At 40.6% G+C, this 25,163-nt stretch overlaps 1 protein-coding gene across 1 annotated transcript in view; it reads right to left on the reverse strand.

The window, feature by feature from the left end:
• Nucleotides 1-25,163, reverse strand: part of Cblb (Cbl proto-oncogene B, E3 ubiquitin protein ligase) — a gene marked incomplete at its 5' end in the record, with an annotated part of 211,246 nt that overhangs the window by 107,043 nt on the left and 79,040 nt on the right. The window contains 1 exon segment of the mRNA XM_013515156.1: nt 11,177-11,323. Within this exon segment, the coding sequence (XP_013370610.1) occupies nt 11,177-11,323 (147 nt within the window).

Below are 25,163 nucleotides of genomic sequence, written 5' to 3' on the forward strand. Positions count from 1 at the left end.
GCAGGAAGAAGTATGTGTGCGGACAATACGTCCGTAATACAACCAAGGGAGTCAACATGCTCCACTGTCCGTTTTGCTGTGATGCTGTTTGTTTAAAGTCCAATCTAGTTTAAGAACAGTGTCACCTGAACTGAAAACAGACACAAATCCCTATTCTATCTTTATTAGGCCATTCCTACTTTCAATCTGATGTTTATTTTTTTAGAAAATTCACTAAGAGTGTCAGTACTTTTAAATTGAGGGCCAGCTTTATTCAGAAGATAACCGAGTACGCCTAAGATACTTGATGTGTTCTGATTTTTTATTATGGATACAAAACATTGGAACTGTGATTCCTAAGTCTGCCTACACTTTGTATAGTTATTACTTAAATCCAATCTTTTTTGTAAAGATCCTATTTCTTGAAGGATACAGAAATAGATTCTTATCAGGCTGTTCTGCTTTTGCTGTCTCTTCAATAAGAGAAAACAGCTATTTCAAGCAACCAATCACAACAGCACATCAAACCCACTCTGGCCAAATAGCTGCCTCACAACAATTTATCTTTGACAGCTTGGTAACCATGGTTACCAAGAACCGTCAATTAGATCTAATCATTCGTCTCCAATAAAGTAAATTCCTAACTTTCACAAAGCTACAGACACTGTTTGGAGAATGTATCTCTTCCTCATCAAAAAGCTCACAACACTTTGTGTACACAGACAAGTATTACATCTCTATATAGCAGACAATTCTTCTCATTTCCATTGCCTGAAACCAATACAGTCCTTACAAGATCTCAAAAACAAGAAAACAGCTTCTTAGCTTTATTCCTGACTTTCTCAGTAACTTCAGTCATGTGATAGGTTTGGTGCTTTCTAACTTTTGGTCTTGTGTCCTAACTTTTGGAAATAAAAACTAATTTACTGTAGCCATAAAATTATACATAATTCTTTTCATTTTCTGACTTTGAAGGCGTAATTTATGGGTGGAATGGAACAGGATTATGCAAGAACATAATCCATAAAAATACATAAAAATTCTGGTTTTCATTTTCCTATTTATTAGGCATTGATCACAGGACAACAGAAACATTCTGGTCTCAGTGGAGATTTGTTTTTTTCTTTCTGAAGCACAACTGTTTTTCATCATATTTTCTCTGAAAGTTCAGTAATACTTGGTAAGTTCATGAAATACAATAGCTTACTGGTTACGAAAAGATGCCTTTGATTTGCTGTGACTGGATTAAATGAAATGAGGAAATTACATACATTAAAATTAGGACATCCTCCCACAGAAAGGTTTAAGCGAGCTTTTAAAATGATCTTCCATTTAGCTGTAAGAACTCAGTCTGACAAACAATATACAGTTGATAACAAAGTTCCTCGCAAAACTCTCCATATGGATTGGTAAATCAAGTCAACACGCAATGACTGAAGCCTGCTGGGACAACCAAGTAAACTGAAGCAAAGGAAGTATGTCATTTCCAGCAATACTTCTGAAACCTTTTCGGGAGAAACTGTACATAGAGTGCATAATGACATCCACCAAAATGTCGTTTTAATAAGAGAAACTATTGACGACATTCTGAATAATTACTGTTGTTAAAGAATAACAACAACAACAAAAAAAAACATGAGGAAAAGCAATCATTAGATTTCAGAGTAACATTCAAAATAAGGAAGAAGAATGAATCACTGGCAATCTATCCAAGAAAAATGCATCTCTACATAATGACTGTAAAATGTTTGAACTGCATTGCTACTAAATCCAAACACCTCTCTACCAGCAGAAATGGTCCTAAGGGACAGAGTGTCTGGGATTCTTCGCTGCTTGCAATCAAGTGCACAAGTTGGCCTCTCCGTTTCCCGGGTACTGAGAGACACTAGGTTTCTAGGACAGATTAGGAGGTATGGTCAGAGGATAAGCGGTTTCTTTTGCTTGTTCCCTGACCTTTTTCGCCCCTCAGACAGTGAAAAGAAAGGAGGGAGATAGCTACACAGAGGGGGTAAAACTTAGAACCTAAGCAGCCCAGATGTTTTATAAGGGGCAATAAACAATAAAATATAATGTAACGCTACTCTAGTTTGAAATAAACAACATTATAACAAAGCCGTAAAACATTATATTAAAACAGCTTTTGAAGTGTTGAGTTTTAAGTTTCTCCAAAATTAACTGTTCAGAAAATAAAAATCTACAAGAAAAATTACTGAAAATGAAAATTTAAATAGCTTAAGAATTGTTATAACAAATTGATTCAAAACTGATCAGCTGGCTAACTAGAAAAAATGGGAAACATGAAGTCTGGTTTTTAATTTTCTAGGGCCCTGAACAGAAGTTTTTAAACTACACTCCAGAAACATAGCTTAGAAACACAATTCTGGCTTAATTCCGAGAAATGATTCAGGAAAGATTAACAGCCTCAGCAAATGAATGTATTTTCCTTACTTGTTAGAACAGGCAAGAAGAAAAAAGGCTAAATGAAGAAAGCTATTTCTCAATATGAGGTAAAATAAGTAGTCAAAACCTACATGTAAACAGATTAGTGTAAAAAGACACGATCACAGCTTCATCATTAGAGAGCTCAGAAACCTCAAAAGAAGACAATTCTGACTCTACCGCACACTACGGCTGCAGTGAGCGCTGACAGACAGCCGGATGGAAGGGCCCGCCCACTCACGCTCAGCAAAGCCCAGAGCCCTCGTCCAGTGCACACCACGTCCTCACTGTGCGCGTGCACGAAATCCAACAAACCTGGCGAACACCAAGAATCCCACACACAACACACCTGTGTGTATGCCAAAAACCCACACGCCCGCTCACGCAACACGTAGAGCCCCGTTACACTCTGGGCATAACGGAGACTTGCAGGATTTTTAAAGGAAGAGAAACCAGATCACTAATGCCTTTCTGCAACTATATGCATGAAAACCTTTGACTTCTCATCGAGTGTGACCTTCACTACTTTCCGTTTCGTCTCCACCCTCCCTGGGTCTCCCTTTCACCCGGCTCCAATAACACTACGTCCTCAGGATTTTCCCTCCACTCTTCCAGTGACTCCTCGAAAATTCCTTAAACCTCCCCTGGGCATGTTTCATTCACCAGAACTCTGGATGGATCTGCTTTCGTCACTCCGTCTGCATGATCGCCATGGTCCATGATCACCTAGTCCCGTGTCCCGGATCCACAGACCTCCTGGAGACTGTGAAGCCAGCTATGTCGGAGCAGGGACACGAGGGAAGCGTGCGGGGTCCAACCAAGGACCGTGCCGATGTCACAGAGGAGCATCGCTCGCACCAGATGCGGCCGTTTCTCTTACCACGACACTAACCTACTTTGCCATCGCTGTTTTTCTTTTTCCAATGAAATTCAATGCAATATGTTTCATATAAAATCAGTAACTTTTAAAAGCTAGCAAGCAATTTTTTAAAAATAGACACTGTATGAAGCCAAAGAAAATATCCCACAGGCTGTAGTTCTGCACACTCATAAATGTTCATACGCGTCATTCTAAAATCTCCACCTATTTTCACTCTGTATTTCTGCCTTTGACCTCAAGGCTGTCCACTGAAACTACTACAGATACCTTCGAGTGGATTTATTTAGATGCGCAACCGAACACCTGCCACACTGAACCTACCCCCAGATCTCTTCTTCCTACTTTGCCTATGTTAGCGAGTGGTATTCAAGTTGATCACAGCACACTGAGGCTTCACATTCGACTGCGGTCTTTCGCCTCAAGCATCTCATTACTAATCAAGTCCTACTAACTTTACCTTATACCATTCTTATGTGAATCAGCTTTTCCATCACAAGAACAAAGCACTGGACACATGCAACACAAACGAGGGCAGGTTCCACTGGGTTCCGGCTCCAAGGCTGAAGCTGTGACAGAGGGGCCTAGGGGAGAGCAGCCGCTCACCGCACGCGGAGCAGGAAGAGTGAGAGGAGGGAGGCGCCTGCGACAACAGTGCGCTTTCCCGCACAGTGCCCGCCCTTCCAGACAGCCCCTGCGCCACACCGGGACCGTGCGGGGTGTTTGAGACCTAAACCGTACCAATCCTCAAAGCCACGAACACTGACCCTACCCATCACCATCTACGAGAGCCCCCTCTTTTATCCCCTTTTCACCTTACTTATCAGTATCTTACGTGTACGTGGAGATTACAGCCAGAAACTCAAGGGAGAACACTCAGGATACCTTTTAGGATAAGAAAAAGTATCAAAATTATATCTGCATGTTATAATTTAAAAAAAACTATTATAGTATGTCCTTTATTCATTTTATGCATATAATATAGAACACATATATTTGCATGAGAAGCTGACCCTAAATTATGGTGATTTCACTGAGGGGCGCAGGGGAAGAACAAGCGGGGGAAGAAGAAGCAACAAAGCCTGCGCATACGCAGCCGCAGAGCTCCTGTGCGCCGCTCCCTGGAGTGACAGCCGACAGCAGAACAACTCCTGCCTCAGGTCCCCGCTGAACAGACGGGTGGAAGCCTGGCACGCACAACCTGGCACGGCTGAGCGCGCTCCTGACCAGCGCAGTAAGCGACTACGGGTAAACTAACCTGCAAGGTGTGATGTTCCTTCGACGGTTACTAGCGGTGAGATACTGCTTCAAACATGATCCTCTGTCTGCGCTGTCTTACCCAAGTGGAAAACAGGCATTCTAGAGTTAGAAAACTACATCGGTCATCTTTCTTCATTTCTGTATTTAGGATCTTTCCATAATGAGTTGAATGAAGTAAGTCTGCTAAAAGCATGTCAATTTTATCTTCCTATTTAAAAGATAAGTTGATTTTCTTTAATGGACAATAATGAGATTGTGTACACAGGAGAAATATTAACTAGCAATACTTTGAGTTTTACTGTGATTTTTTTCTTATAGAAGTCCTGCGGAAGTCCTTAATTTCTGCTGTGTACTCCTTTCTTCACTAAAAATAATTAGACTGCTTTTTCTTTATCTGGAGAGAAAACTGATTTAGTTAGTGAGCTAGAAGAACATGTATCTTACTCACTGGACAGGATTAAAAAAGCGTTTTCCCTCATTTCACATTAAAAGTGAAAGGAAATACAGGAAACCAAGACAGCCCATACCCCTGCCGCAGGAGAACAAAGCAGAAGCAGTAACAATAGACCGTCCCCCATGGTAAGCAAAACTGTGCGTCTTCAGTCCACCTTTCTATAGTGATACATACAGTATTAGAAAAATTTCATCTTTTGTTCCTTTTTGGGTTTTGCCGTTAGATTGCTAGGGAGGATATAACTTCTACCAAATATTTATTATATTCATTATAGAACTAATAAAATATATTTGGTATAATTTATAAAAGAGTTAAACTGATTAATGTTAATGCAGATTACTTACTAACCTGTGCCAGGTTTTAGGAACTTTGTAGGAAGTTTCGGCCTTTTCATCTCCCATAACACCCTAGGAAATAGGTGGCACAAGTATCGGACAAACCGTTTTATAGAAGAGGAAACAGCTGTGTGGGGAAACTACACAGCTTCCCCAGGGCGACGACAGAGAAGCTACAGGCAGAACCTGCGCGCAGACACTCTGGCTCCAGAGCTGGCACGCCTGACCCTGACTGTATTTCCCCAGGAGCAAGCAAGCCCTGCTGCTCACATCCTTCTGCCTCACACACACACAGGCTCATCTGTGCTCCTCTTCTCAGCCCATTTGAATCAAATGCAAAATAGTTTCTATAAGTCTATCTATGAGCTACCATGCTAACTTACTTTAGAAACAAGATAAATAAACCTTATCTCATGAAGACTACAGTTTAATGGAAATAATATAATTAGACAACTGTAATAACACAATAAAAATCATACATGCAGAGGAAGAGCTATAGCTTAGCGAAGTTAAAAGTTAAGATACCTAATAATAACAATAAAAAGAAACATGAGTGGGATGAACTTTTGAGGGATCAGTAAGAAATTTTTTCCAGAGATTATAAAAATCGTTAAATGGAATAAACAATACAAGCAAAGACATAGAAACTGGTAACTGATGTATCAGAAGAGAATCAAATAAGTCAAGGAGAATGAAAAACAGAACATAAGGAAGAGAGCACAAGTATTGGATATATTATATCACGTACTCAACATATTTAAACAACTACTACTGAATGTCTCTAACATGTACAGTACACAAAGCACTCATTCAAAAATCATTTAAAGAATAGGCTAAAGATTATACTGGAGCTAGCACTGGTAAAAGCGCTGACAGTAAACTCTGACATATGACAACTCAAACAAATATAACTTTTTAATACATTTGGGTAAAAATTCATCAAAGAGCCACAAAATTAAGCAAATAAAATCCATACAGCAAATACATACCATCTCAGTTATTTTTCTCACTGGGACAAAATACTTGACACCCACATGTTAGAAGAGGAATGGTTTATTTCAGCTCACAATTTGTAGAGGTTATAGTCCATAGCGGGGTGGGTCCAAGGCAGTGTTTCATGACAGAGGGGAATCGCAGAGGAGAAACTCTTCATGGCATGGCAGGCAGAAGGCAGCAAGCAGCAAGCAGCTTCCCTGCCACCTTCCCTCCTTCCCTTTATACCCTGTGGAAGCTGTAAGCCTACTGACTGGTGCCACCCACAACCAGGGTAGGGCTTCCATTGTCCACACCCAGAACTATGCTAATTCCTATCAGGAGACTAACTTCACACCATACACCCATGATCCCAGTATCACAAGCCTTAGATCAGTAATGGCGAACCCTTTAGAGCTTTCAATGATACAAACAGCCCGCTGCAGCACGAATGCCATAGGTTTGTCACAACCGCCCTAGGTCTAGCCAACTCTGAAGAGCTGCACCCACGAACATGTGAGACTTTGGAGGGATATCTAGATACAAGCCATAACATAACTCAATACTACAGCGATGTCTAGAATACAACAAGAATATAAAGAAGGGAAGAAAGTTAACCGTGTGAGAAGGCACATCTGATTAAGAACTGAATAGAAAAGGGGACTTCTAAACTGGATTTTAAGAAATGTGTCACAATTCTGAGATGAAAGAAAAGGAAGAAGATAAAAGACAGGCACCCATGCAGTAGAACTATGGGTACTGGCGGTAAATGGGTCGGTTTGTAGTAAAGTCACTGCAAACTGACAGCACAGAAGAGGCATCCTCATCCCTCCAGCCAACTATTCCTACAACCCATTAACACCTATTAGCGGCCACACATTCCAGGGAGTGTGCCAGACTCCGAATAATAGACGTAGAGAGAAAGAAAGGCTCCATCTTCAAAGAGACCTCCGAATCTGTTGCAAACTTCTCACTGGGATATTAAACACGTTAGCGATGCACTGTAATCTAGTCAGATTACAATACCTGGTACCTGGCCACGAACAGTATGTGTATTCACTTTAGAGGAGGGAGCCAGAGAAAACTTCCAAAGGGTTAGTAATCAGTGGGGCATGGGTGACTGGCTACTCAAGCAGTGGGAGGAAAATCAGTAGAGGATTAAATAGTTTTTTTTTTTTTTTTTTGAGATGAGCTCGGAACAAAGAAATGAAGCCAGGAAACCAAGAAACAGAAACAGTTCTTAAAACGTGTTAATGAGAATTTGGATTTTATCCTAGAACCAGTAGTCATAGGAGCACTTCAGGTGAAAGACTGAAATGATTAGCTATGTTTTCTAGAAGGCTCAATGGTTTCAGAAGAAAAGGTGTTCCTGAAGAGAGGGCTATCACGCAAAACTCTGCTGGACTAATCCAGGAAGAGTACGACCTTGAACTTGCAGAAGAGTCTCAAGTAAAGTCAGCATAGAAAGAATGAGACACCTAAGAAGATTTAAGAAATACAATCCACTGATGCTTGCTGAATTATATTTGTTCAGCAACTCATGATTAATGTCCAACTGCAACTTGTTTTGCTTAAAAAATAAATGCTGTCTGAAGTCCAGACACATTAGGACGCTTCATTTATCTTCTGTCCTCTTCTCCTGCGACCTCCCTTGTGCTCCTCCCCTTCCTCCTCCTCTTCTTTCTCTTGTTTTCTTTCTTACCTAACAGCAAGCTATGCATTTTTTGAGCCCCTTTTGCCTAAACACTTAAATTTTCTGGACTCAAACTATTCCAGATTACGAAAATCAGTTTACTATTGACTCATTTTACATAACCTAGTTTAGACAATGTTTATTCAATACTGTCACATGCATTCATTCATTTATTTATTTAGGTGCCGGCAATGGAACTCAGGGCTTCATGCTTGCCAGGCAGGGCCTGTGCTGCTCAGCTGTAACCTCCCCCCCACTCCGCTCACTTTTATTTTCATACACAAAGAAATAGTAGAATCGAACTGCTCCAATATTAAGTAAATTTGCACAATGTATGGAACGTGGGGTGGGATTTCCCAATCAGGCTGCTATGACACACCCGGGCCTCCAGGCAGGCAGAGCCTGTTAGCTGGCAGGTGTAGGCCCTCAGCAAAGAGGAAAACCCTGCCGTGATTTCAAAGGGGTTAGGAGGCGCAGCAATACCACATTAGGTATTTTAGCACCTATTTTTCTACTGCTTGTTTTTATGAGGTCCAAATCCTGAAGTTGTCTTTGAGTTTTATAAAGTCCTATGAACAACAGTTTGTTCCCAAATTTTAATTCATCTTAATGTTTTGTTACTGCCGTCTCTGTTTTTCATGAAAGGCACATCACAGTAATCATCCTTAAGTGAGATGCTGTTTGACGGCTTTTAGAAACAACCTCTCAATGGTTCTGTTTCAGAAAATAAAGCTGTTTTTAACTTGAAAGGCAAGGGTTAGGATAAATGAAAGTGTTTACACACGGCACAAGTGTGCAGTGAGATAAACGACAGGGATAAGTCAGTGCAAAAACCAACTTAGAGGAAACTACAAACTAGCATCACAACAGCACAACGGAGGTAAGAGAATTAAAGCCAGCGAAAGGTTATGCCACTTATTTATTTGTACATTACTTCAATAAAATACCATGGATCTACAAGGTGAAAACCCTAGAAGAATATAAAAATAGTTTCTCCAATAATCTCATCAAAATACCATTAATGTGAGTGACTATGGACATATGTTAAGTACCACAAGCAGCTTGAAACCTGGCTCTCATCCTGGAAACAAAAACGTTCAAGCCAAATTACACAGGAATCAGTGAGAAAGGAGACAAAGGCAGAAGGGCTTGGACGGTAGAGAGACTGCTTAGCCAGTATTCAAGAACCCCCCCATTGGTGTACTAGGAATGTCTCTCATGTAGCAGCTGAACAGAAATTTCAGTCCTTGATGTCTGTGGTTATAAATAAAGGGAAATAAAGGTATCTCAAACCTGTAGCTCTCTGTGGTTTAAGAGCCCAGCAAAGTAAACTCTTCTCTTGAAAGATCTATGAACAATCTTTCCATTTTTTTATTAACCTTACAAGTAAACAACTTTAGACGTCATCAGAAATTTCAGTTTTCAAAAAAGAAGTACCATGAACAGTTTATTCCACAAACGTCTTAAATTGACAAGAACGTTTATTTGGAAGGTTACCAGCCGCCTGCGCCAGGCCTAGGGTGAGGCGCGAACGCAAAGCGCCCCCCTCCTCCTCTCAAACTGCCGAGCCTGCCCAGCTCCACCTGCGCAAACGTCTGATGGGCACTTGGCTACTCTAATGCAGATGAAGACACGAGGGTCTCATTCTTTCAGCTTCTCACTTGTGACTGGGTATGGAGACATTATGAACAGGCAGAAGGTCCCTAGAGTATCGAACGCACCTTACTGGCAATAATGGCATTCTTTGTTTCCGTGCCTAAAAATCGTTCAAAGTAAAAAACAGTTTCTTATTTTTGAAGCCAAAAAACTGATATGTATCTTAAATTCTGAATTACTCTATGTAAGTACAAGGTACTCATGTTGGCAGCTACAAATAAATATGGCACTTTGTAACAAATACAAACAAAAGAAAATCTCTGTTACAAAGTTATCAAAAGTGTACGGCAACATTCTGCATGTGCTACGGAATAGGGACTTTCAGGCAGAGAATGAGAACAGCGATCTGCGCAGGACACCGGTCTTACTGCTCACGGTGTTGCCAGCGTTCAGAGGCACCAGCAGGGTGAGGCCCCTCACGGGTGCTGAGAAGGCCCCGAGGAAGCCAGATGCCTCCGGCCCCACTCGATCACTCAGTCTCTCATGAAAGTACCAGAAATCTCTTCTAAATTATTCGGACTTTAATCAGACAATACCTACTATTTATCAGGCTCAGCAGAACTTGTGTCTGGGTGGAATGTGTTGGAAAGCACCTTACCTACAGACCTTACAATCTAACTATTTTTATGATACCATCATGAAAATTTTCTTGTTCACTCAGAATAGTCTTTGTTCAACAATATTAAAAAAAAAGGACCGACCAGGGTGCTGGGACCTTCTCGCTCCCAGTTCAGATCTTCAGCAAGCTTTATATACCACCTCCTTTGGGAAGCAGCTCCTGATTTCTGCAATATCTTCTTTTTTTTTGTACTGGGAATTGAACTCAGGACCTTAGGCTTGCCAGGCAGGCGCTTGTGCCATTGAGCTACATCCACGGCCCAAAATTCAATGGTTTTTTCTCGGTACTGGGAATCAAACTCAGGACCTTGCGCTTGCCCGGCAGGCACTTGTGCCGCTGAGCTATATCCCCAGCTGATTTCTGCAGTATCAAAGCTACTGTTTCCCTCTCTGGATTGTCAGAGCAACTTATTTATGCTATTTTTATCATCTACATTCCCCTCTAGCTTTTACGTGGTACATATGCTCTTAGGTATATACTAAATTATGTGAAGTTACTAGCTTCTCATGTGTGTCTTAAATACCTTTGTACATAATACAGAATCCTTCAGATACTGTATTGTGCTAAATGTTTCTGATATGGTATCTTGTATCTGCTTCTCATAGACTTTTGCTTCTCCATGCAAACGGAGTCAGGGAATTCTCACAGAATATATAATACTGTGTACCTTGACTTTACTTTGTAATAACAAAACCATTCCATTACTGAGGCACATTTTTGATGGCTGCATCAGAAAAATTACCAATAGATTAAAATACAAAAAATACATTTTCAAATACCAAAAATACATTCTCAAAACACTCAATAAAATCTATACCATAAGCCACTGGAGACAGGGCTATAGCACCCTTGAAAGATGGAACCAAATTGGGGGGAAAGAAATTTTACTTACTTGTCACCAAAAAACTTCCTCCAGAACTCAGCAGCATCTGCTTTTGTGATGCGGAAGTTATCGCCCTGGAACTGACCGGAGGGAAATATTGCTTTGATTTCCGCCAGCATGTGACTGAAGATGAGGGACAGCTTCGTGAGTTTCCGCCTATGAACACAAGGGGAAAGGTAAAGATCAAAACAGATACGTATGCACTAAGTTTTAATGAGAACCTACATGAAGACAAACAGAATTAAGTATACAGCAAAGCAGGTCCTGGTAGCTGATCATGAATCTCAGATTAATCTTCCTCCTGAAAATAATGTTCACAGAAAACACTATACATTTAAATTTCTAATGAGCTTTTACTTTATTATTTATCCATGAATTAATTCCATGAGCACAAACAATATAAATTACGCTGGGCTCACAGTATAACGGGAGATGAACACTTAAAAAAAACATAAATATAAATGCAAAACAAAACAGGCACAATGACTATCAACCCAGGAAATAAAGAATTCTGTCATTAATGACCAATCTAGAAAGCTGAGCGGTTGTCTGGCAGATGGAAGGCCTGGAACTGAGAGGAGGGCACGGAAGTCAAACGCAAGAAAAGCAATCTCAGGCATCAGGAACGATGCGTAAAAAGTATACAGGCAGGAACAGAACTACGGATTTGTGTCACTCTTGCGTTTGGCATGACGACACTAGAACAAAATAACAGGAAGAAATGACACAAGACAGGATCGGAAAACTTGGTTTGGGTATGACATAGAAAGGCATCTCAACCAAGGAGCGAACTTCTTGTCATATACACTTACTACTCGTACCTAAAAATCAGATTTTCTGATGAGGTACTCCAGGTACATGCTTTTTTTAAGCTATCGGTCAATTTTATATGTTCCCCTTGTTAAGCAGTATAAGAAATGCAGACCTGAAGTGGATTAATAAAGACGAAAGGCAAGATGACGTCCTTGTTTTAGAAGAAATGGTACGGTAGTATGCAGAAGTGGGTCAGAAAAGAGGAAAAGGCAACTATCACCTTCATATTAAGTTCCACGTTTCTTGGGTTTCTGACATAGTTTGAAATGTTTCATCTTGCACAATAATACTATCACCTGGAAGCATTCTACCATTTCTTAAGTTTGTGGTGTTAATTATGTTGATCAGCCATAAACTGTTCATTTTAGATAATAAAGAAGCAAGTATGACACAAAATATTAAGGAGCTTTTCAGGGTTAACCTGGCCTTGCTTGTTAAATATTCACGGTTGCTCAGAATCCCCGAAACTCAGCAGGCACACGCATGTGTGTGCGTGTGCAAGTGTGTGTTTCACGGGCTGGGACAGAGGCAAATGTTTTATGATTCAAAGAAAATATACAGTAAAACAAAGATAAAATGAACATAAAACCACATAATGTTTCCACATGTCACCATCACTGAAAGTTGTGCTTCTCTGCTGCACTTTTAATAATGCATCTATTTAAGGACTCCACCAATAAAAACACAGGTTTGGTATTCGTTATGTAACAGGCATCTGTTGACATAGCCAATGAACATCACTCTTTACAAGAAGTTCTTTTTACAAAAGAAACGTAACTTCCTCCGTAAGATGAATACAGAATAAATAAGGATATTCATTATTTTCTAAAGTAGGGAAAGTAACTATGAAGAGAAAGCAATGAAGTGTAAATTCTATAATTTCCACAAATACATCATTATAAAAATGAAAGTTTCGGCTAATTCCATAACCTGGAATTATTATCTATGAGACGGTATTGTTCAAAGGCGTCCGGTCAGAAATTATGCTTAAATGATAGGCACACTTCAGATTCATCACAGTCACACACAAACGCCCCATCGTTGTCTTAGCTCCAGCCACCTCCAAGCACACCTCCATCTACGAGCTAAGTCTTCTGTTGGTCAGCTGAGCCTTTGCTACTGACCTGACCTTCTTGTGCAGGTGATAACAGAAGTAAGACACTCAGTTCTAGGAGATAAAAAGCGAACCAGCTCACTACACCAGAGGAAAGACCTGAGGCCAATATAAACTGCAACTCTTAAGGCTATAGAGTTTAAGGAAAACAAAGTCACCTCAGAAGATCTGCAGAGAATTTATTTCTATAATTAGGATAAACAGTTAATTTTCCATCTAGCTTTGAATTGGTACATACAAAAGAAAAAAGAAACATCAAGATGTTTCTAATTAGAGTAAACCAACTGTTCCTTATTTTCTGAATTGGTTACTCTCCATCTCCTTGTTTCTTTGTTCTTTAATCATATCCAAATGTTTTTCATTTTCACTTGTTAGATCTAAGGTTTAAAGCACAAAGCCAATGATACCCATCTTGGATGTTTGATCTGGTGGCTATACAGACACAAGTTTAAAATGGAAATAGTAACACTTTATTACTTAAGAGTCTAGAAGCTCTGATAATCACAGCTAACCACTGGTTAATTACAATGTGGGCATACAGTTACGTTTTCTTGTTCCTACAATGTATCGCCACAATTTTCTTTAACTTTTTGCATAAGCTAAGACAATGTAAATACATATTCTGCCTTTAGTCTAGAAAGAAACCCAACTTGTGTCATTAAAAATATTTGAATGCATCGGTTTCATATACATTTTCACAATACAGCAGGGTACACAGTTAAGACATTTCCTTTATATTTACACTCACAGATACATACACTTTGTACAAGTTTATGTAAATTATTATTCTAGAAATTCATTATTGTAGAGACGATTTACAGAGATTGAAATCCATACTGAAAGATAAATCTGCTAGCTGATGCCAATTACACTACTATCAGAGCAAATAAGCTTTTTTCTATGATCTTGTGATATATTTCGATAGGTCGTGTGTGCTACCTTTAACCGCTCCCCCTTCTACTCTAGACACCCATTTAAAAAAAAGACGTCCAATTAGAAAATGAAATCCAAGAATATAATTACATCTAACTATAGAGACATGGGGGAAAGGCAACTATCACATATCACACGTTCTTTATACATGGAATGCCTCTGCCTATTGAACAATGTTTCCATAGTTGGCCAATTTTCCCTAAGCCCACTTGATTTCCCACCATTGATGACAAATGATGACCACTTAAGAGGATTCAGTGCTTACCAATTAGGAAAATGTCATTAAAACTTCCCCACTTAAAACAAATGAAAAAAAAAACAAATCTGTCTACAAAGATTCAATAATGTTATTTAATCTTAATAATGAAATTATAGGTTATAATATACAATGTGGAAGGGGAAATGTACCCTAACGACAGATACCATGATTTGGGACATTAAATTTGAAAAGTTAATTAAAAAAAAAAAAATCCAAGCTTGCTTAGAAGCCACCAGCAGAAATAAGACACACACAAAGCATCAACTTGCTGGAGATTGTGCGTGGCCCCTGCATTCTCGCCACTGAGAATCAGCTATGTCCCAAATCACGAAGGAAATGAAAAGATCTCCATGATGAATTAGGGAAAAACTTTAAATGACACTTGATTTTAATGAGCTTCAAAGTTTCTGAGAATATACTGTATTGCTTTCAGTAGAAGAAATGTGGGTTCATTTTTTATTCAAAAACCATTAATAATTCAACTCTCACATTTAAAAACTAGAACATGATCATCTTAATCTTTACAAGATGAAACAAATTCAACATAAGACAAAAGGCAGGACATAAAAACATAAATACTGGCCCTTAAAATGAGACTCATGTCCAGCACAAGAGCGATTTCCACTATATCTGTGATGCAGCACCCTCCAAGATGGGTTGGAGGACTGTATCACACCATTTTTGACCTTGAGAACATTTTATATCCCAAGAGAGGAGACTACACTGACGTAAAGATTGCTTTTCCGTTCTCCCTCCTGACAATGGTCTATTTTTAAGAAGGGTCCAGACAGTCTTAAACAAGACTGTTGCTCATTCGTTCCCCCTGCTCAAATGCTTTGAAGTTTTCACCTCTAAGGAGGGTGAAAAGATGTTAAAAGTCAAAAGTAGCTCAGGAGTAGAGTGCTTGCCTGCCTGGGTTCAATCCCCAGCTCTGCAAAAAAGAATGAAACGAAGAAGGGAGCAGGAGGGAGACAGAAGGAAGGAAGGGAGGGAGGGAGGGAGAGAGGACGACGAGAGAGAAAGAGAGAGAGAAAGAGAGAGAGAGAGAGAGAGAGAGAGAGAGAGAGAGAGAATCCAAACACGTTGCTCAGTTTGTCTTAACTGAAACATAAGCCATAGTATAATTTTAAATCTATTTCATTTTACTTCTGGAAAACTGAACTGCAAACTTAAAGAGGAATTTACTATATGAAGTCTGTCTACAACATTCCTTAAACGATGGGAAGCCCTAGATTTCCCTTGTACATATGATCCACTACCAACATGGCAAGGAAGGCCAACCCCAAAATTTTGGTGGCAAATGACAAATGTGGGCAATCTGACCACTGCATGTCATCTGAATACGATATCTTGATCTATCAGTTACTTTTCTTGTTGCTGAGATAAAATACTCAGCAATCAAGGTTAGAGGAGAAAAGGTTTATTTGGCTCACAGTTTATAGAGGTGTCAGTCCACAGTCAGCAGGCTCCGAGGCAGGGTGGGAGCACGGCAGAGGGGCACCACAGACCAGGCAAGAGGCAGCAGAGGACAAGCAGCAGCAGCAGCAGCAGCTCTGTTTTTGTCCCTTATATTTTATCCATTCAGAGCCTTAATCCAAGCATCTCCCAGTGAATCAATCCCAGCACAACATCTCTGATTCCGCCAGCACACACTCTTCATTCAGCCACCTCTGAAAAGCCACATCTATGACAACAAGAGGCTTTGGGGGGACATCGGGAACAAGCCATAACGTTCTGCCCTGGCCCCCAAAGACTCATGCACATCCCTTTATGCAAAAGGCATTTAGTCCATCTCCAAGCCTTGCCAAGTCCTAACACTTTGAGCATTGCTACAACGTCCAAGTTCAAAGCCTGCTCTGAGATTTAAGGTAAATTCATAGCTGTGAGCCCCTGCACAAATGAAAATAAAGTTAAATACTTACAACATACAATGGCACATGATAGACATTTCCATTCTAAAAGTTACAAATGTGGGTATCAAGGAATGGGACCAAAGCAAATCCAAAATCCAACAGAGTGAACATTAAATCCTACAGCTCCACTTACAGCACCCCTGGCAGTCTGTGGCAAGTTGCGAACTCCAAAGGGCCGGGATGGCCCTATGCCTGTGACACTGCTGACGGCTGTAGCCACCGTGGCTTTTTCTGGGCCAGTTCTGCTCCTCCCTTGCAGTCTTCCCCAGACGATTCATGTTCCTGGCTTCTCCAAACTTCTGGGTCCGCAACACCTTCCGCTTCATGCCCACAGCTCACACACTGCCCTCTCAGGACTTCTGAAATCTTGGTGGAAGCCTTTTCACCCTCACAACTCTTGCATCTGCAAGCACCTAAACTAGCACCACATGGATGACGCCAAGGCCTGCTACCGGCTGGAGCAGCAGCCAGGCTTCCTTTTCTCTTGGCTGTGAGGGTGGAGTGCCTCCAAAAACAATCCTAAGGGAAGATTTCTCTAGGCTACCGCCATTGTGGAACATGGTGCTCCGGGGGTCTCTTCTCAAAGTGAAGTCTCTGAGGTGGCAAAAGGTGGGGTCCTGCTGGTTCTTGTGATGTTCTCAGGCCATATTTTCTATTGATCTCTTCTGCAATAGTTGGCTTTTTCTCACTAGGGTTTTCAGAGACCAACTTTACCTCTGTTCCATTTTTATAGGCCACAACTTTCCTGGAACTCCCTTTCTGGCCAAACTCAAAATATTTTAAATCATTCTGCTGGACTCTTTGCTCTTGATTCTCAACATAAATCTGGCAAAAAGTCCTCCAAAGTAGCCATGTCATGCATGGCCTCAACATTCAACCGCCTTGAAATTTCTTGCGCCAGATTCGTCAGTCTGCTGCCCTTAACCTCAGTCTCAGGCGGTCTCTGGACACCAGCACAGCACAGACGAACTTTCTGCCAGGCTGTAACACACACTGTCTAGGGTTCAATAGCCCGTGCCGTCCTCCTCCCCAGCCCGGTCTCCACAGGCAGCATTTCTATCAGCCTTCTGGCCTTCTCATCTCTGACCAGACTCTCTCGTCAAGGACAGCCCAGGGCTTTCCAGGGCTGCTTTGTCCGCAAGAGTCTCTGAACCTTCAAGCTCTTCCCACAGCCATTCCCAGGAGCTCCTGAACCACAGCGCCAGGTAGGCACAGCAGTGATCCACTTCTCTGGTACCAAACTGAGGCCTTGGTTTCTTTTCTCACTGCTGACAGAAAATACTCAACACCCAAAGTTAAAGGAGGAAAGGTTTACTGGGCTCTCAGTTTGTAGAGGTTTCGGCCCACAGTCGCCAGGCTCCAAGGCAGGGTGGCACATGGCATAGGGGCATCGCAGACCAGGCAAGAGGCAGCTTAAGACAAGCAGCAGCAGAAGCAGCAATACACAACAGACCAGCAGTGACAGTGGCAGCTCTGCTCCTGTGCCCTACAGTTCATGCAGGCTACCCGCCCGTAGGCCATGCAGTACTCACACCCCTAATACTAGCATCTCTCAGAACCAATCCCAGCATCACACTCTTGTTCCCAGCAGCACACACCCTCGATCCAGCCACCTCCAAAAAGCCACATCTATGACCACATGAGGCTTTGGGTGGGACATCTAAACACAAACCATAACACTTGAACATGCTATCTATCTACAAGAAGCAAGGGACTACCCCTCTGTTTATAAGGCAAACGTATCTGCTTACTAAAATAAATAGCTGCAAGTGGACATTTACAAGTGTTCTGTTAAAAAATGCAAATATGTAATGATACATGTTATGTTGAAAGGTAACATTCTTAGCAAAGCTTCCAAGAGATACTCAAAATACATTCTACTTAATTTCTCATGTATCCTGCCTTAAAGAGTTTGGCTCTGAAATTTACTAGGTTTATGTCCTTACTCTGTCTGTAAGTTTTGAACAAGTTACTTAACATCTCTGAATTAGTTTCTTCAACTCTGAAAGTTTTAAATACAGTTACTATCCCACTGGGGTTTTTGTCTTATTTTGTTTTGTTTAGACAGGGTCTGGCTTTGTAGTTCAGGCTGGCTTTGAACTCACTATGTGGTATACAAAGGCTGGCCTGGGACTCAAGGCCCTTCTCCTGCCTCAGCCTCCTGAAGTGTTGGGATTACAGGAGTGTGCTATCCTGCCAAGCTCCTCTTGTAAGAAATAAATAAGGAACGTAGAGAAGAACCTACCACATGTACGAGAAAAGATACGCTGAATAAATTTATTATTAATCCTACATACCCCATTTGTTTGAAATGACACAGTTACCAGGGTAATCTCTGCTCTTTCTTCCATACAGCATTATCATCCGCTACCCTGATGACCATCTTGAGACTCATTCTCGCCTTCCGATCATCGGTGACCCCGGTGGTCTTCCACAGCTGCGTAAACAGCCAAGCAAGGCAAGAACTTCAAACAGCCACCCTGTTATTTACTCTACAAATCTTCATTGAGCACTTTTTCAGGCCAGACTCGATCTGGGCACGGTGTTACAACGATAAAGGTGACAGGAGCTAGTCTATTTAAAGGGCTCAAAGACGTCCAAAGATAAAGAAGTAAAGCTGAGGTGGAACCAGAGTTAGGTGATGCTGCGAGTGGGAAGCATTTACGATCCTAAGAAGGTGAGTTCTGATCGGGATGAGCCACCACTCGGGTAGCTACAGCGGAGGGAGGTGAGTGAGGCCAGTTCCACGGTTGAATAATCATTCACATGTATTTTCAAATACCCTAAAAGTAGGTCTAGAATAAAGCTTATCTTGAATTTTCCAGAAAGCTTCTCACACTTTTTGTAAATGCTAGTTATTTTATCTTTGCCAGAATGCTCAAGTAGGATTAACAACATCTACTGATGACTTCTATAAATGATTTTATCCAGAAAATTTATGAAGAAAATCTACTATTGTGTGACATGGTCACTCATAATTTTGCTGGATTTAAAAGTTTAACAAGGGTCTACTTCAATAAAAAAAACTTTGTAATCTGTAACAAGCATCCTTTTGTAAAATAAAAACTACTCTTTCCTTCCTATGAGATAAAATATAATGAAAGTTCTACACATTAGCTAGAAATTCATTGTTACTATAAGATTCATACAGAAGCAAGGAGAATACAGAACCACATTATTCTGTTTGGTACTTTTTTACAAAAACAGAAAGGAACATTAGAAACCAGATTATGTTTTTATGACTTGAGCTGTGTGATAAAATGAATCTGTTCATCCACAAACAAAACAAACCCGAGCTTGGCACAATATCAGCAATGATTTGGGGGAAAAAGAACTCCAGATTCAGTGTTTTGCTATTTACAATTCCCAGTGTCTCTCAGACCCCTCCTACCCACCCCAAAAACCTTACAGTGAATTAATAATGTGAATAATGTCAATTAGTCTGTATTTACTGGGTTTGATCTTTGACCATTTTAAATAATTCTGCATTATTTATAGAATTTTAGATACATAAATAAAAAGTCAATTTTTTCCCCCTAGCTCTTAGACTCACCAGGAAAAGTCTGTCTTTTCTTTTTTTAACTGTCTCATTGCTTACTCAGCGCTTTTATTTTAAAATCGCTGTGGACACAATCAAGGATGGTGTGATTAACCTTGTCAACTCACTGTTTGGGAGCTGCCAAGAGCATCAGCTGCCTAGAGCAGGGCTCTGGTGTTTTGGATGGGTCGTGGCGCTATGACTTTGAGGTCTGTATCTGCACCCCAACACCCTCCTCTCTGCCACTGTCCCCTACTCTGCTTCCTGGCAACCATGAGCTCAGCAGCTTTGCTCCGCAATACCCTGCGGCCATGATCTTGCCTCGGAGCCAGCGGACCATGGACTGAACCCTCAGAAACTGTGAGCCTACTGAAATTTCTCCTCCTTTGCTTTGTGGGCGTTGGGCTTTGCATCCCAGCAGTGGGAAGCTGAATAACACAGATGACTCTGGTTTTGTATTTCTTCACAGTGGGCTAGAGGTAAAAATTTTCCTGAAATAAAATTTTCATCCAGAATGTCTACTGTCCATAGGACCAAGCTACCTTTCCACCATTTCTCACACCATTTTGGAGCTTTCCCCCAGCTATTAAAATACTCCTCTGCATTCCCTGATCTGCCTTTTGGGTTTTACACCAGCCTTTCCTCTTCTTCAAGGCCAGTATCTCTGTACCTCAGCCCGTTGGAACTCTCATTTGCACCTGTTTATGTCAAAGTATTATATTATCTTCCCACCCTCTTCCCATATGTGATATATGAGGCTACTAAATGCCATGCCACTTTCACTGCCACAAAAGAATTTTCCCTGAAGGGCATACAAAGTTATTTTACATATGTATTGCATTTCATTTCTATCATTTCACAAGGCCTAAACTGATATCCACTTCCTATACATACAGATGTTTCTGAGGCCATTAAAATCATTTTAACTCTAAATAAGAAATAATTTCCTTATCCCAAAATAGTGCTAATAAAATACAGGTAATAGCACTATAAGTGAATACTTTATAGAAATGGTTGATTAAGACTTCAAGTTTCTAAACCTTTCATGACAAAATATTTTTTTATCAAATAAAAATTTTTTGCTCAGATAAAGTTAAAAATCTGGGGTTTGACTAATTCAGAAAAAAGTATTTGCTTTGTAGGCTCTGAGATCTTTCTTTTGCCTATTTTTTTTTTCTTTCTTCGTGTATGGAAATCCAGAATATCAGAAAGACAAAGGAAACAAATAACTCTATCCCTCATGCGTAGTTTGCAGAAGCTCAAGTAAATGGAGCACATGTGCCATGGTTTCTGAGGAAGCACAGCACACCTTCCCATCACACTCACTGCTCCTCTCCACTCTGGGCACTGGAGATTTCCCTTATGGACACCTTTATCACACTTCACTCACGTCAATCTTGCCGCCTCAGAATGCAATGAGTGGAAAGAAAACTGAACAACACAGTGAGAGAGATGGCTTATCTCACAAATGCCATTTTGAGGAATCCTGAAAGAAGAAAACTAAAATCATGAAATTTATTCTGTATATTCTCTTGGGGCTAAAATTACCTTTATTCAGATGTCTGCCCCAATATAACCACACCAGCAAACGAGCACAAATTTACCAAGCAATTCTCTTTAATTTTAGCTGTTATCTGACATGGATACTACTAATATCATAATACTGGGGGAGGGCTGAAATGAAAGTGTGAAGTATAAAAAGCAGGATAATACTATGCAAGTGTAATGTTAAAAAAAAACAAACAGGATAATAAATAGTATGCCAGTACAGCAACTCAGTAGAAACTTGGTTCATGTTACAGATAATTCAAAACAGGAAAAATAACAAATATACACACACAAAAAAAATTCATAATAATCTCTGACTAGCAGACTTAATTTTTTTTCTTTTATTTTTTAAATTGTTCTACTTTCAACAAGAAACAAAAATGTCACTGAAAAGTCCTTTCATTGATTTTTCTGAGGCAAATCGAATGTGCCTACAGAAGAGAGACTATGGAGAAAGTATCCTCCACCCTTTGAAAGGCCCCAGTGGCAGCCAGGCTGTTTCGTCTTGCAAATCATAAAGCCATCTCTGTGCAGACACCGAACCACTCACATGACCACTACTCCACATTTTCTAAAGAGTTCTGTTTGGTCCTTTTTCCATAGATCTTTTACAAAAGGTACACAGGTATTGTTCCAAATCCAGCCCTTGAAGAAGGACTCTCAATTTTATATTTTTAAAATGAAAAGCACAGAATATAGAAGATAAATACTGAAGCTGACAGTCTCAGAATTATTCAGACAGGATGAACGGTATGATCCTTAAGTCCAATTGAGGACTTGTGCTCCTACCATTATTACTGTCTGCTAAGAAATGCATCTCAAATTATGTTAAGGAAAAAGAAGCCCCTGAAAGTTTGATAAATTTGCATATTATGTGTGTTTTTGTCATACAATATTATAAAAGAAATACAGCTACACATGACCAGGTGATTCTATTTAACACATTTTTTCTTCTGTTTATCAGCTGCTTGATATATACACACAGTAACAGTTCAAGAGAAGCCAACCAATGTAGAAGTTATGGCCTCACAGACATATGCTGTGTTTTTAAAGCAATGAGAACATGCTGGACTGTGTCCTTTTCCTTTTGTTCTGTTTCAAACTGAAAAAAATAAAAAGGTAAATAAAGCAATCACAGGAAACATGGCTGTGATAATCTACTAGCTCTTAGTAGTGCAGTATCTATGGACCACTCAAAGTCTTAAGACTTTCTGAATTAAACAACAGAAGATATGTATTTTATTTATACTTTTTTAAGGCCAAAACTTTCTTAAATGGGCAAAAGTTACAGTGGACGTAACCTGCTGTGCAGCTGAGTGGTGGCGGTAGGACCTTCTTAGGTAAGTGTATTCTCTAATTCTAGTAACAGAGCTCATGACATAAATACTAGGATATAGAGGAGGAAAACATGGGACTGGTATCCTTGGCTTCCAAATATGGCTCTGCTAAGAAAATGCATTTATCTGAAACACCTTCCTCCATAAATTGAGGGAGCTGTTGACCTAAGTTGTAAGGGCCATAACATCCCAAAGTTTCATCACCTCTTCTATCCTGGGCAGTACATGTGACTAGATAGACTGGCTCCATAAAGTCCACATGCTTCCGGCAAAACTTGTGAATCCACTTCACAACGTGCAGCTAATGTCCGAGTACAATATGCTACGTCATGTCTTCAACTTACAAACTTTCCTCAATAGTCTTAGACTGAAAAAGCCTTGCAATCAGGATACCAAGAACCTAACACAGAAAACTGAAGTTAAGAGTAAATACAAAAGCTTTCATTAGTCTACTTGGAAGCCTTGATTTTATTTTGTTCTTTACCATCACAGGCATCACATTTCTTTTCTGTTTTCTTTTTTCAACAAAGAAAAGTCCATGAAAAACACTCTCTCAAAACAAAGAAACCGCAAAGGAGCAGAAATAACAAAAAAAGAGGCAATTTAAAATCTTTGTATTTCATGTTAATGAATAGTAAACAGTAGAATATTGAAACCATATGAAAAAATGTAGACTACAGTAGAACAAAATATGCCCACTGGGAACATTCTGGTTCAGAAAGCTGATTTTATTTATTTGTTCTTGGAAAATATACTAATATATGTAGTAAACACAGGATGCTATCAGCTCTTGCAATATCACTGTTCATCTCACTCAGTGATTCAGAAAGATCCAAATTTGGACAATCTGTTGTTTTTACTACATGATGGCTGCTCAATAATATGACCCAAATACCTTTATGACCTCAGTCTGACTGCAGAAGAAAAAACACCCTACATCAACAAAACAAAGCATCTTCAGACACTGGCTCTGGAATGGCAAGGCACGCATAGCTCATCTGCCCACGCTGCTGAGGACGCAGCGTTACACCGGTTACAAAGCACAGCTCGAATTCAAAACTGCATTTAACTTCAAGCTTAAAAACTTAGTGACTAGATCACCCTGTGCATTGGTTTTACCTCTCTAAGCCTTCATTTCCTCACCTTTAATGTACGAATTATACACTATTTAGCATACATTTGAAAAGTTCATTTAAAAATAGCATCAGGGAAATATAAATGCAACTCCGCTGAAAGTCCACCTCCCTCCAGTCAGAACGGCTGTCATTAAGGACATGAGATACAGCAAATGCTGGGAAGAACTCTGCACACGGCTGACAGGAATGCGGTCCATACAGCCGCGGCGGAACTCAGTACGGCGGCTACTCAAAAAACCGGAACTGCAGCTGCATCTGACCTGGGTCTCGCGTTCTGCAGGACACGTCTACAAGAATTAAAACAGCACACTAGAGAAATACCTGCACGGCCACGCTCTCTGTGGTGTACTTCATGCTACAGAAACTGCCTGGGTTTTATCAAGGGACAAATGGATAAAAAACTGATTGCATCTACGTCTGAACTATGATATAGCAGTAAAGAATAACGTTACGACATCTGCATGGAACTGGAGACCCTCTGATAGTGAAATAAGCATGCCTGCGAAGTCAGATATTGCGTGTTTCCTCTAATACGAGGGATCTAGAGAAAATCGTGGAGGGAGAAGGGCCTCCGTCAGAGAGCAGCAGGGGCTGGGGGGGCACACGGGGAAGGGGCCACTGGGACGAATGATGAGAACACATCAGACGAGGGCAAGCCGGTGCTACAGGGGCACCCTCCAGGCCGTATGACTAACACGCGCTCATAAAAAGTCCCCTTCCACGGGGCCCAACTATCACAGTGGCTTCAGATTTCATAAAGAATCTTTCATCAGTGATGTTTCCCCAGGCCTGTAGTCAGGAAAAAAATAAATCTTTAAAGTAAGTACCTTACAATGCTGGCCAAAAATAAACGATGGCTAAAAATGACTGTCTTTCTTCTCAGCATGAGGTGATGTCTATTTTCCTGCCCCTTCAATGAGGAATAGCCTAAGACTTGTTTCGATCACCAGAATGATAATTGTAACGGTAGGAATAGCGGAACGATGCTGTGAGGGGATGTGCAGGTCTGCCTCTGCCTCTTTGAAAATGCTCTCAGATTTGGAGACCACGCTGCGAAGAAGCCCCAGCAAACCCCAGCTGCACGACAGCATCGAAAGGAGGCACGTGAGGATACTGGACCATCCGGCTCAGTCAGCATCCCCACTAGCAGTGCAGGAAGCAGAACTGCTCAGCCAACCACAAAACCATCCACACAATAACTGCTGTAATCCATGCTAGTAACTTCACAGTGGTTTCCTATAGGAAACTGACACAGGGTAAGCACTGATAAATTTTAATTGCTGTGACAGTATCTCTCATGCAAAATGCCTGGGACCAGAAATATTTCAGATTTCAGAACACGCTCATATATACAATAAGGTAGCTTGGGGATGGGGCCCACATCTAAACATGAAATTTGCATTTA

Source organism: Chinchilla lanigera, unplaced genomic scaffold, assembly GCF_000276665.1.
Source record: "Chinchilla lanigera isolate Chin_1 unplaced genomic scaffold, ChiLan1.0 scaffold00026, whole genome shotgun sequence".
NCBI lineage: Eukaryota > Metazoa > Chordata > Mammalia > Rodentia > Chinchillidae > Chinchilla > Chinchilla lanigera.